General features: G+C 43.5%; 1 protein-coding gene across 1 annotated transcript in view; it reads left to right on the forward strand.

Moving 5' to 3' along the window:
* RNF5 (ring finger protein 5) overlaps positions 1-2397 on the forward strand; it is a 35840-nt gene extending 33443 nt beyond the window's left edge. Inside the window, exon 6 of the mRNA XM_068250314.1 lies at positions 1654-2397. Within this exon, the coding sequence (XP_068106415.1) occupies positions 1654-1748 (95 nt within the window). The 3' untranslated portion in view covers positions 1749-2397. The remainder of the gene's footprint in view (positions 1-1653) is intronic.
* The last annotated feature ends 12204 nt before the right edge of the window (positions 2398-14601 follow it).

The following is a 14601-nucleotide window of genomic DNA, read 5'->3' on the forward strand; positions in this document are numbered from 1 at the left end:
TTTAGGTGTGAATGAGCCCTAAAAATGAAATAAATATGGCAGCCTCCATAATCCTCTCACTTCAGGTGTCCTTTAAAGTTGAATGCTTGGCCAATCATGTTAAATTTTACCACGAACACGTCAATTCCAGCGCAGGAGACTTGGGCGCAGCAGTGAGCAACTTCAGCGCCACCAGAAGATGGAGCTGAAGTTACTTATAAAACCCTATAATTCCCTACCATCCATGGCTGCCTGGAGGGGGAATTGTATTTAACATCAATGGGAATTTGTGCAGGAGCAGGATAATGGTGGCCAGTGATGATCCAATCTTTTTCACCCAATCTTACCATTTCTATGTAATATAAGGGAACTGGCCAAATTATCCATTCAGTATATTCACTCATTTTACCCTTATACTATATAGATTTGGTAAAATTGGATGATTAGTGGCCACCTTAAGCCATACCGGCTGTATCCTGCGCCCAAGTCTCCCGCACCGATTCCTCTCACGCATTTTACCATACCTCCCAACTTATTGAATTAAAGAGACACTGTAACTAGAAAAACGGCCCCTGGGGGGTACTCACCTCGGGTGGGGGAAGCCTCAGGATCCTAATGAGGCTTCCCCCGTCCTCCTCTGTCCCACGGGGGGTCTCGCTGCAGCCCTCCGAACAGCGACCCGACAGCCTGCTCAATATTTACCTTTCCAGGCTCCAGCGGGGGGCGCTGTTTCGGCTTTCGGCTCCAAAGTAGACGGAAATACCCGATCTCAGTCGGGTCCGCTCTACTGCGCAGGCGCCGGAGACTTGTGCCTGCGCAGTAGAACGGACCTGACTGAGATCGGGTGTTTCCACCTACTTCGGAGCGCAGCGCCGCTACTGCGCCTGCGCTGGAGCGGTAAATATTTACATCACCGACGTTCGGAGGGGCACAGCGAGACCGCCATGAGACACAGGAGGACGGGGGAAGCCTCATTAGGATCCAGAGGCTTCGCCCTCCCGAGGTGAGTACCCCCCAGGGGACATTTTTCTTAGTACAGGTTTTCTTTAAGAAAGATGGAGACTTCAAGACACACCCCTCGTCACACATCTCACAAAGAATTCAAGAGCAAAATATTATCATTCAGACCACTCTGGTCCTATCTATCATCATTCGTCTTATTTCATAATCCTATTTAGAAGTAAATCTATTAATTTTAAAGGATGAAAATAAAGGGTCAATTTTTAAATCCATATATTTGCATAGATCTGTACATCAGTCCTGAAAGAGGGACAAATGGGGGAGGAAGAGGGACAGAGGGGTTTGGTTCCCAAAGAGGGACTGGCCCTCCAAAAAAAAAAACGTACAGTTGGGAGCTATGTTTTACCAGCAAAACATATTTTGTGTAACTGGTTTCTGGAAATGCTGATTTTGTTTCCTCTTAACTGGCGCCAATAAAAACATTTGAAACTATAGTGACAAATACTTACCTTGCCTCCGTGGCATGAACCCCCCCCCCCCCCATTTATTTGGTGTTCCTCGGTTGTGTGTTGCAGCAGACTGGGAGGAGGGGGAGGTTACAAACTTTACTATTTACTTTGGGGGGGGGGGGGGAGTTGACACTGGAATTGTCACATCTTGCATGGTCAGCTTGTTTTGCTGATGTCTGACTTCTTGCACTGGTTTCGTTTGCAGATACTGGACTTCCTCAGGGTAGGATGTTCGGCCTGCCCGACTCTCTCTTCCTCATCATTGCTGCCTTCTTCTTTCTGTGGCTAATCAGCGTTTGATGCCTGGGGAGGGGCTTCCCATCTGACCCACCAATCGGAGGCCTTAGCTATCCACATTGTGAGATCCTATTTGAGAACTCTGCTGAGCCAATGGCCTTGCTGCACCAGTAACCACTCCCTCTGTAAAGGAGTCTTTACTTCCCACTCCACGTAACCCCCTAAAATCCATCTTTTTCTGCGGGCACTTTAAGATGATCCACCGCGGTGATGAGTCACGTCTGTAACCGTTACATTTTTTTATTTTGGCATTTGTAAGTATCTCTCCCCCCCCCCCCATGCGATTTATACTGTGTTGCGCCTTGTAAATGCTTGTTCTTGACCAATTCCGGCAACCCTGGATAACTGTCTTTAGACGCTTGCAGTGATTAATCATCGAGTGGTTGATTATGTGATGGATTTCCTACACTCCTCTGGAAGTTCTTGCAGTCCCGTTTGAAGTACTTCAGTCTCCTCCTAGGACTGCGCAGGGCGTCACCTGTCCTGCAGGTAGGCACGCCTGACAGCGACGACTGTAAGGGGAGGTGCGACGGACGGTTTAACGTGTTCCTGTAATGTCTGCTAAGAAGATAATTATACGCTTTCCCTCTATTCCCATAAGACGAGTTTTCATATTCTTTACTAAATTAAAAAAAAAATGAAAACACCTTCATGATTTGTTTTTAAGTATTTTATTTAATTTTTGTAAGAATTCCATTCACTGTTCCATATCAAGCTACTCTCACAAGACAATCTTCTGTGAAGGTTTCTGGTAAAAATCGAGCCCATGTGTCTTCTAACAAAACAGGAGTGGCGGAGGTGCAGTAGATGTTTGGGTGGTCCATTGGCGCCCATGTTAATTGTGGCTATAATGGGAAATTTGGGTCCCCAGCTATACAAAATGCAGCTACAAATACAGGTGAAGCTTGAAAAACTAGAATATCGTGTAAAAGTCCATTTGCTTCAGTAATCCAACTTAAAAGGTGAAACTAGTATATGAAATGGACTCATTAGCTGCAAAGCCTTTATTTGTTATAATATTGATGATTATGGCTTACAGCTTATAACAACCCCAAAAATCATCATCTCAGCCCATTAGAATATTGTGAGAATGTTCAATATTCCCGGCTCAAAGTGTCAGACTCTAATCAGCTAATTCACCCAAAACACCTGCAAAGGGTTCCTATGTCATATATTGGTTTCACTTCAAAAATCTGTAATGTAAAAAACACCCCTGGGGCTACTGACCTTGGGAGGGGGAATTCTCTGGATCCTAATAAGGCTTTCCCTGTCCTTTTCAGCCTCCTGGGTTCATCACTGACAGCCCCAGAATTTGCTTGGCAATATTTACCTTTTTGGGCTCCAGCGCAAGTGCAGTAGAAGCTTTCCTCTCGGGCTCTGGCAGTAACAGCCGAGCCCCACCGGGGTCCGCTATGCTGCACAGGCAACTCGCACCTGGCAGTAAAGTGGCCCCGATCAGACTCTGGTGTTTCCGCTAGAGCCGCATCGGAAAGTTTCTACTGCGCTGAAGCCATGAAGGTAAATATAGCGGCGTGCTGCTTTGTCTGTGCTGTGCTTGTCGGGGGAGCCAGTGATGGATCCCTGAGGCTAAAGAGGAAGGGAGAAGCCTCACTAGGCTCCTGAGGCTTCCCCCTCTCCCAAGGTAAGTAACCCATAGGGATGGTTTTTGTTTTGTTTTTTTGTTACAGGGGTACGTTAAGTTGAATTACTGAAATAAATGGACTTATGCACAATATTTTTCGTATTTTTTGCACTATATTTTTCGTGTTTCCTGTATTCTATGTATTTTGCGGCAAAGGTGGTCAAGATATCGAGGGGTTTGAGGCGGTGGAGGGGTTAGTTAGGCATGGGTGAAGGGTCAGTTATGGTTAGGCATCGTGGAGGGAGGGAGGAGGCTAGGCATGGGTGCGGGATCGGTAAGGATGAGGCATGGGTAGGGGAGGGGGATTGTTTAGTGTTAGGTACCAGTGCAGAGGTCGGTTAGAGTGAGGCATATTTGGGGGGCAAAGGTGGTCAGGATATCAAGGGGTTTGAGGCGGTGGAGGGGTTAGTTAGGCATGGGTGAAGGGTCAGTTATGGTTAGGCATCGTGGAGGGTGGGAGGAGGCTAGGCATGGGTGGGTGATCGGTAAGGATGAGGCATTGGTGGTGGAGTAGGTGGGGGAGGGTGATTGTTTAGGGTTAGGTACCAGTGCAGAGGTCTGTTACAGTGAGGCATATTTGTAGGGCTTCGGTGAAGCTTAGACATTAGTGGAGAGATGGTGTGTGTGTGAGATTAGGGTTAGGTTTTGCGATAGTAAAACATCAGTAAAATTTACCAATATTTACTTATTGGAATTACCACGGCCCAATCGTAGAATATTGGTAATTTTATCAATATTGTACTAGCGTCCATTTTGAATGTGCACGTCCTTTGATGCCATCAGCCTCCTCTTCAGCAGTGTGCTGTGCCAGGTTAATCTCTGGAAGCCACAATTGTAGTTCATGCAGTTGGGCATTTCCTGCTGAACATCACAAAGCTAAGCTGTGACCCAGCGTGGGCATGATCACGGGCCAACAAATCAATCAGAACCGTGAAGGGTGTCTAGCATGTGTTTGAGGTTTCTTTTGTACAGCTAAAAAGAAGAAACACACCCGGGGAGAGAATTTTGGAACCTGTAGTTCCGACATTGGCCCATATGCAATTCACTTTTTCTCCTGAGTTTTCTCCAAAGTGATATTTTCAAACTTGTCAATAAAATGCCTTTGAAGCCACCAGAAATACTAAAAATTATTTTGATAGTACTTTTTCTTCAACTTTTTGGTACTTTTTTAGTTGAAAAGTGCTGGAAAGTTATTTTAAATCGAAAATGAAAAATTATCTCCTAGGAGAAAACATTAATTGCATATGGCCCATAGTTTCTGTGGACCAATGAATGCATAAGAAGGTTGTAGTATTGAAGAACGTTCACACTTTACTAGAAGACTCCAGGATGCTTTTTTGAAAATACAATAATACAAAAATCAAAGCGTCCTCATGTTAACATCATTTTATCCTAGCACTGTGCTGTTGCTCTATAAAGTCTCTGATACGCAAAGCATACGATCATGCACACCCTGACATGCACTGAGCATTACATACTCCGGGTATGAGGCAACATTCACACTATGCACTGTATTGGCCTCAATTCACTTAGCTTATCTTCTGTCTTTAATAACTCTTCTGGACTGTTTCTACAGTTATCACTATGGTGATAACTGTAGAAACAGCTCAGAAGAGTTATTAAAGACAGGAGATAAGCTTAGTGAATTGAGGCCAATGTAGTAGTAGTAGTAGTAGTAGTAGTAGTAGTAGTAGTAGTAGTAGGAGGCGGCCAGATTGCTTCAATAGGTAAAACCAATGTCTACATGCATAAAGAACTCTATAGTAGAAAATAATAAAAATGGGTCCCACCTTATAAATTCAGCAGACCTTGGTTGAAATAACAGGATATTTATTGGGCACTTTATAAAAAAACAACGCGTTTCATGGTGTGATCCACTTCCTCAGGTCGAGTATAGTGCCAAGGTCTACTGAATTTATAAGGTAACACCCATTTTTACAATTTTCTGCCATAGTTATTTATGCATGTAGACATTCATTTTACTTATTGAAGCAATCTAGGCGCCTCCTACTACTATGTTGTCTACCTACTACCTCCTGCCAGGGGACTCAACGACCTAAGGTGGTGTTTTAAGGCGTTGTGACCTTCACCCATCATACACAAAGCCGAGTGGGGACTGTACTTCACCACATGCTCTTGTAGAGTGGTTGCCTCCTGCTGCAACCCAGTCTTGTGAGTGTGACTTTGTTGTCTTGAATATACCTACCTCATAACCAGCGATAATACACCAGATTGTGCTCCCGGTCTCCTTTTGCCTTCTTCACAAGCTTCGTTGAACGCTATGCACTATGTTGTGAAGTGTGAGGAACATAGTATGAAATCTGTAAGGATGTTGTGTAGAAATGTCTGAGCTTCCTTTCAGGGCTGGCCCCCACACTGGGTCATTAAACGACACCAACAAATGAGCACCTTGGGGAGTATTCACTGACTAGAGGTAACATTTCTTTGCGTGCTTACGCCAGATGCGTAGTGCATGTTACACTAACAACTCGCACATTGCTGCGCTAATAGTCAAAAAAGCCTATGATGATAAATACACCATTCCTACTGTGAAACATGGTGGTGGATCGCTGATGTTTTGGGCATGTGTGAGCTAGAAAGGCACAGGAAGTTTTGTTCAGAATTGATGACAATATGAATGGGGTAAGTTTTTATCAAAAAAAATACTGGATGAAAATTTGCACCTATCAGCCAGGAAGCTGAGCATGGGACGTTCCAACATGAAAATGATCCAAAACACAAGTCCAAATCAACCTGTCATTGGCTACAGTAACATAAAGTGGATGTTCTGGAGTGGCAATATCAATGAGCAGTTCATGCAAGACAGCCCAAGAATGTACGGGAACTACAGGCCAGGAAAAATGGGCCGCTTTACAGTCTAAGATAAACCGCCTCATCCACAACTACCACAAGAGACTTCAAGCTGTCATTGATGTTAATACATGGTACGTTCGTGATCTGGCACTGATTGGGACCAGCTGATGCTGGATGAGTGTGCTTTCTGGTTGCTTGAGACTCGATGTTAAAAATAGACCCAGCTAATACAGTACTATACTCCACTCTATATACATACCATATACTTTGTATTAAATGTTAAAATACAGTAATTAAAATATTAACCTCGGGGGAGCTGTGGACCCAAAGTGAACCAGAGACGAAGCACCCTCATGTATTTTACCATATATATCAGTGGGAACATTAGAGAAAACACCTACCCTGATCTCTGCTCAGCCTGCTTCTAATCAGCCCTGATAAAATCCCCCGACTGAGCATTCAGTCTGGCTTTGCTCAGGAATCATCATAGCTGATTCGGTCTTCTCTGTCTTTCCAAGCCCAAGCCTGCCCCCTTGTGGCTCTGCTATAATGACTCCGCTATAAGGATTCCTGAGCAAAGCCAGATTGAATGCTCAGTCTGGGATATTATCGGTTGATAACAAGCAGGCTGAGTAGTTAAGACTGAAACAGACAGCAGGTTAGGTGTTTTCTCTAATGTTCCCACTGATATATATGGTAAAATACACAAGGGTGCTTTGTCTCTGGTTCACTTTAATTAAGCACAACAGAACCCACAAACAGCCTAGGAAGTTGGCTTTCACCACTGTAAAGACTGCCGGCGATTTGAGCTGGTTGGTTGAGACTGCTGGTTAGTTGAGTTATGAATAACCGGCACTGTATTAAGAACTGGGGTATGTAAAGCTAGAAGTCTGTCTGGTCCAGCACTGCACTTCCGCAGCCCTCCAAGGTGTCTCTGCCCACTCCATAAGATTGCAGACCCCAGCTGGATTGGGTTTTGCGTAGGTGTGGGCACGCCTCTTGTGATCCTGCTCCCATAGCTAGGAGCATTCTGGGCTTGCGCAGTTCATCTTTGTGAACTGTGCAAGCACAGAGTGCCCCAAGCCACAGGAGCGCGACTATGAGAGGTGCACAAAAGCCTGTAACCCAGATGGGGTCGGCATACCTATGGATAGGACAGCGGCACCCAGGAGGCCAGTGGAATTGCAGTGCTGGACCAGATAAACTTTTAACAGGTCAGATATTCTTTAATTACTTCACATCCAGGCCTGTATTCCCCTGAGCTACCAGCATTTTTGATATTTTAGCTATGTCCCTATTTAATCAGCAATAACTTTTCACTACTAAAGACAACTTAGTAATATACACATTATTTGGGGACAAACCACTTTCTTCGGGTATTTTTTCCCCTCAGCATTTATATCCTATGCATTTAAAATCCTGAGGAACACACCAGTGCAGTGGCCACATTCACGTATTTCCCCCCCTCCCCCCCCCCAGTGACTCCCACCTGTTAAATCTTAATAACAATTTAGCCCACATCTTCACTATGTTTTAGATTTTGATCCTTTATGTGATTGAGGTTGAGACCCCCAACTATTTGGCTCTACTACAGAGTCCCTTTTAGTCAGTTTTCTTGGAAGTGTTATTTCATACTTTAAAGGTACATCGATAGAGGGAAGCCTGTCTAGATCATAGGTTCTCAACGTGTGGTACGCGTACCCCAGGGGGTACTTGGGCTCGATATACTTAAACAAGAATAACAAATTTAGAGTTCTAAAAAATGACAAATCTTATTTAAACAACACCAAATTAGTATTCTAGCTAATTAAAAGCAACAGTAAATGCTTGGAAATGGTTTATAATCAATTATTATGTACTATGATTAAATATACATTTGTCAAGGGGTACGTGTGATAACGTTTACTATGCTAAGGGGTACTTAGTGAGTACAGGGTTTTACAAGGGGTACATACCAATAAAATGTTGAGAAACACTGCTCTAGATCATCTGGAGGCTTCCCCCAGCCTCCACCTGCCAGTCCCAGCACTGTTCCCTCTGCAAAGCTGTCACCAAAACCTTGTCAGCTGCTTGTGCATGACCAGTAGCATGGGCCTGATCAGGCTTGGCTTTATCTGCTGGCAGCCCGAGCGGGTCCATTGTACTGCACATGGGCAGTGTGGCCAGGCCTCTGCGATCAACGTTGGAACAGCGAGGTGGAAAGAGACTGGGAAGTCTCTGGAAGATCTTTTAAATTACTTTTCTCTTATGTTGCTGTCCCTTCCAGTAGTTAGTAAGTAGAAATTTTACTGAACTGACAAGTTTTTGACTAGTCGATCACTTCATGGGTGATTCTTAGAATTTCATTTATTCTTTATGAAAGTACTCCTTGGAAAGGATCTATACAAAATGTAACACACACACACACACACACACACACACCCATACATACACACACACACACACACACACACACACACTTCTAGCAGTTGGACGGAGCAAGTGTTGTTCACCAAGTGCTTTTGAAAATAGAATCCCCCATGAGTAGATGGGCTAGTCCAAAACGTCTCAGTTCTGTTAGATATCTACTAACTATTGTAAGTGACAGCAAAGTAGGAGACAAGCAATATATAGTACATTTTACTCTGGTAGAAATGTACTTAGTATTTGTGTTGTCATGTATTTTAAATGTTACAATTTTTTTAATACATCATTTATTGTAAGCTCACAAGGGCAAGGCTTTCTCACCCTTTTGTGCCTTGGAAGTTGTTATACATTTTATTCATCATGTTACTTTTGTCACTGTAATTAACAATGCTGTATTTTGTACCGATTCTGTATTTTGTATATTGGCGTATACCATTGTCTGTATTACTATATGTACCCCATGTTTGTTTCTTATTTTGTACTGCACCATGGAATATGTTGGCGCTTTATAAATCAATAATATAATTATTATTATAATATATAGAATCTAGATACCTACAGATATGCTCTCACTTTATGCAGTTTAAGGACTAAATATTAATTACAGTGATCTCTATATGGTTGTCCATTAAACAACACAAGTCAACACTAGGGCATTAGCAATATTTAAAAAAAATGGATTGAATAGCAATAATTTACTTTTGTTCTGATTTAACTTCTAGCATTTCTTCTAATTGTCCTCATGCTGTCCATGGGTTGTCAGCAGATGGCAGCACTGAGCCGGTCTCCGCTGTGATGATATCATACGCTGTGTGGGGGGAGGGCAGGCAGCTTGACGTGTGACGTGTGTTTGTGTATGTATACTTCCTGTGTGTAGGTGATACTATGGCCTCGTATCCTGAGCGGCGCTCTGCTGCATACCCAGTCAGGCAGACCTACAGTCTCCATGTGCAGATGTGCAGAAACACCATTCATTCTGTATTCAGAAAGCCCTACAGCTGTATACTTTGTTCCACTCTAATATAGACATCTTAATTACTGCAAGAAATGCTATACATATAGGATTGTTTTGTTTTGTTACTATTCTAAGGCTAGGAGACACCTATTTTATGACACTTAAGGAAACCCGTAATTTTAAATACACAAAAATCCGATAACTCGGGAGGGGGAAGTCTCTGGATCCTAGTGAGATGTCCCCTGTCCTAGTCACCCCAATGCAGAGCTGGCAACCGTGCAAAAAAAATCAAAACTTAAAGCCTCTGAATCCTAAAGAGACTTCCTCTGTACTCCTCACCCTTCGGGATCCAGCACTGCAACCCCCCGAAGATTTGCTTGTCGCTGGTCAGTAGCACTGGCTTTTCTATCAAGCTCGATCAGGTTGGCTCTACTGCGCAGATAACTCGCGTCTGCACAGTAGAGCGGACCTGATCGGGCTCTGCTATCTCCACCGGAGCCCATCAAAAAGCCGCTACTGTGCCTGCACAAGACTCCCGACCAACGATGACGATCGAATCTTCCCCTCTGGTGAGGAGTATAGAGGTCTCTAGGATGCAGAGACTTCCCCCTCCTGAGGTAAGTACCGACTGGGGGCACTTTTTTCACTACAGGTACACTTTTAATAATGAGACATTCAGGGGCGTAACTAGGCCCCACTGGGCCCCCCTGCAGAATTTCATTGCAGCCCCCCCCCCCCGGTTCCCGCCCGGGGCCGTTTTGTGGGGGCTGGAAGTGGGGCAGCATGAGGGGAAAGCCTTGGCCACAGTCGGCGGGGAGAGTGGAAGTTCCCGAGCGGGCCCCAGGGGGAGCAGGGGCTGCAGGGCATATTGTTACGCCCATGGAGACATTTTTAAGTTTTCTCTTTTGTATGTGTGAGTTTATTGTCATTGTTTTCCCTGATGCTGTATGGAGTACAAAACAGAGTAATGGTGACTGTAGGTTCATAAATAGTTCACACGTAGTATAATCAAACACCTGGGAACACAAGAACAAAAAACAAACAAGCAGTTTATGTGTGGTGTATAAATATTCAGTAATAAAGGCTCATGTTCATTTCATAAGAACAAGAACAGCAGAAATCCCAAACACTCGGGGACCCCGTCCTCGTGATTTTACAAACTAGAGGAGTTTACTTTACGGACAGTTTAGTTTGCTTTTAAATTTGTTTTATATGAAATTATTAAGCTTTTCTACAGTACATAAAAATCAGGCTAACAAAGTAATAAAGCAGTGACTTTAAAGGACAACTGTAACCAGAGGAATATGCAGGCTGCCATATTTATTTCCTTTTAACCTCCTTAGCGGTATATACCACTCTCTGGCCTCAGGAGTCCCCATAATTAAATAATTTTATCACATGGCTGTAAAAGCAGCAGATTTCTGGCAGCACTACAGGACAATTACTTGACCCAAATGGTAACGGAACCAACTAGGGGGAATGCGTTACTGGATCTGATCATATAATGTATCAAATGTGCAGGTTCAAGAACATTTGGGAAATAGGGATCACAACATGATAACGTTTGATCTGGTGACTGATAGGCCACGGGGCAGCGGGACCACTAAAACTATGAATTTTAGAAAAGCAAAGTTCAATCAAATTAGGCAGGCACTAAGTTTGGTGAACTGGGATAATGTACTACAAGGGGAGGACACTGAAGGGAAATGGCAAGCTTTTAAACTTATTCTCAATCAATATTGTAGTAGGTATATCCCATGTGGAAACAAAATGTCGAAATAAAAAAAGGCCTCTATGGATGAATAGAAAGGTTAGGGATGAAATGAAGAGGAAAAAGAATGCCTATAAGGTCCTAAAACAGGAGGGAACCGAGGCTGCACTAAGCAATTATAAGGAGTGCAATAAAAATTGTAAAAATAAATTAGGCTGGCAAAGATCGAAGCTGAAAATCAAATCGCTAGGGATATCAAATCTAACCCCAAAAAGTTTTACAAGTACATCAGCTCTAAAAAAAGAAAGGTTGACTGTATAGGACTCCTAAAGGATGAGGGTGGGAACTCAATGGTGGATGACCAAGGTAAGGCAGAGTTATTAAATGCTTTCTTTGCTTCTGTCTTCACAAAGGAAACAGCACTGTTGCAAATTACAGAGGCAGAAGAGTCTCAATCTTCTAACTGTAATATTAAATACTTAACGCAGGAAGAAGTGAAGGCAAGACTAAATAAATTTAAAAATAGACAAGGCACCTGGCCCGGATGGCATGCATCCTCGGGTCCTAAGGGAATTAAGTTCAGTTATAGCTAAACCCCTTTATCTTATCTTTTGTGACTCTCTTGCAACTGGCAGAGTCCCAGTGGATTGGCGTACAGCCCACGTTTTCCCATTATTTAAGATGGGCAAAAAATCAGATCCAGGAAATTATAGACCTGTAAGCTTAACATCCGTTGTATGCAAACTATTTGAGGGGTTACTAAGAGATACTATACATGACTTCATAGTAGAAAATAATCTTATTTCTCAGCATCAACATGGGTTTACTAAAGACAGGTCCTGTTTGACTAACATGCTCAGCTTTTATGAGGTAGTGAATGCTAATATGGATATTGGGAATGCTGTAGATGTGATATAGTTGGACTTTGCAAAGGCCTTTGACACTGTTCCCCACAAAAGTCTGGTGCAAAAGATGAGGATGCAAGGACTGGGGAAGAGTCTGTGTGCATGGATAGGGAACTGGCTAATGGACAGAAAACAAAGAGTTGTGGTCAATGGATCATACTCAAAATGGGAGACTGTTAGCAGTGGGGTCCCACAGGGGTCTGTACTGGGTCCAGTGCTCTTCAATTTATTTATTAATGACCTAGTAGATGCAGTAGTGAGCAATGTTGCTATTTTTGCAGATGATACAAAATTGTCACAGTAAAAGGAAAAGCACGTAGGGTGGCACTAGATGCCCTGGTAGGCAGCCCCAAGGCAGTAGCAGGGGTTAAAGGCTGTGCCTCCGGATCAACCAGATTCAATTGTGGCAAAGGAAGAGCAAACAGAAATCCGGGCACCAGCTGTTGCCCGGATTTCTGTTTGCTCTTCCTTTGCCATGATACAAAATTGTGCAGAATCATCAACTCTCAGGAAGATAGTGTCATATTGCAACAGGATCTGGATAGGATGGCTATATGGGCACATACATGGCAGATGAAATTCAATGTTGATAAATGTAAAGTCATGCATTTTGGTCGTACCAATGGTCTAGCACCATACAAAATAAATGGGATACAGTTGGGAACATCAAACTTGGAGAAGGACTTAGGAGTACTCATCGACAACAAGTTAAATAATCATACTCAATGCCAAGCCGCTGCAGCTAAAGCTAACACAATTTTGGGATGCATTAAAAGGGAAATAAAAACTCGAGATGCTAACATAATATTGCCCCTGTTTAACTCTCTAGTAAGGCCACATCTGGAATATGGAATTCAGTTCTGGGCACCACATTACAAAAAAGATATTGCAGTTTTAGAGCAGGTGCAGAGACGAGCAACAAAATTGATACGTGGGATGGAGGGTCTCACTTACCAAGAAAGGTTAGATAAACTGGGTTTACTTAGTCTAGAGAAAAGACGCCTTAGAGGAGATCTAATTAACATGTATAAATACATCAGAGGGCAATATAATAGCTTGGCGGATGAGCTTTTTGTCCCTAGGCCTTCTCAAAGGACTAGAGGACATGATCTGCGCATGAAGGAAAAACGTTTTAGCCATTTATTTAGGAAAGGGTTCTTTACAGTAAGAGTGATTAAGATGTGGAATGCATTGCCACAGGAAGTCGTTATGGCAAACTCTACACCTGCATTTAAAGGGGGCTTAGATGCTTTCCTTGCGTTGAAAGACATCCATGGCTACAATTACTAGGTTATGCCTAATGATGTTGATTCAGGGATTTTATCTGATTGCCATCTGGAGTCGGGAAGGAATTTTTCCCTTTTGGGGCTAATTGGACCATGCCTTGTAAGGGTTTTTTCGCCTTCCTCTGGATCAACAGGGATATGTAAGGGAGCAGGCTGGAGTTGTACTTTGTACTGGTTGAACTCGATGGACGTATGTCTTTTTTCAACCAAAATAACTATGTAACTATGGCTGTAAAACCTTTAGCTAGCACAAGGCTAGCTACTAAAGGTGTCCGGCACCCCCGGATCCCCCCTTTATACATTACCCAGCCTGGATCCAGCGATCACGCAGCCTCTCTGCACAGCTTCGGTCTCTCTATGGGGAGGATCGGGTTTGCGCATGATGTCATGACGTCGGCAACGTCATGTGCGATCCTCCCCATAGTGAAGACCAGAGCTGTGCTGGGAGGCTGCACCGATTGCTGGATCCAGGCTGGGTAACGTATAAACTGGCTGGATCAGGGGGTGCCATACACCTTTACTTGCTAGCCTACTGCTAGCTAAAGGTTTTACAGCCAAGTGATCGAATTATTTAATTATGGGAGCAAAAACTAACAAAACCTCCTGAGCATTACGCAACTCAGGAGGTTTTGTTAGTTTTTGCTCCCATAATTAAATTACCAGTTGCCCGGCTATCCTGCTGATCCTCTGCCTCTATTACTTTTAGCCATAGACCCTGAACAAGCATGCAACATATAAGGTGTTTCTGACACCTTATTTTAAGATTAGCTTGTTTCTGGTGTGATTCAGATCATATGGCCAGCTTATAGAAGAAGACAAGACTACATGGTGTATGGCTGGCCTATAGAAGAAGACAAGACTGCATGATTTATGGCCAGCCTACAGAAGAAGACAAGGCTGCATGGTGTATGGCCATCTTATAGAAGACAAGCCTGCATGGTGTATGGCCAGCTTATAGAAGAAGACAAGGTTGCATGGTGTATGGCCAGCTTATAGAAGACAAGCCTGCATGGTGTATGGCCAGCTTATAGAAGAAGACAAGGTTGCATGGTGTATGACCAGCATATAGAAGAAGACAAGGTTGCATGGTGTATGGCCAGCTTATAGAAGAAGACAAAGACTGCATGGTGTATGGCC

The sequence above is a fragment of the Hyperolius riggenbachi genome, chromosome 8 (genome assembly GCF_040937935.1).
Source record: "Hyperolius riggenbachi isolate aHypRig1 chromosome 8, aHypRig1.pri, whole genome shotgun sequence".
Classification (NCBI taxonomy): Eukaryota; Metazoa; Chordata; class Amphibia; order Anura; family Hyperoliidae; genus Hyperolius; species Hyperolius riggenbachi.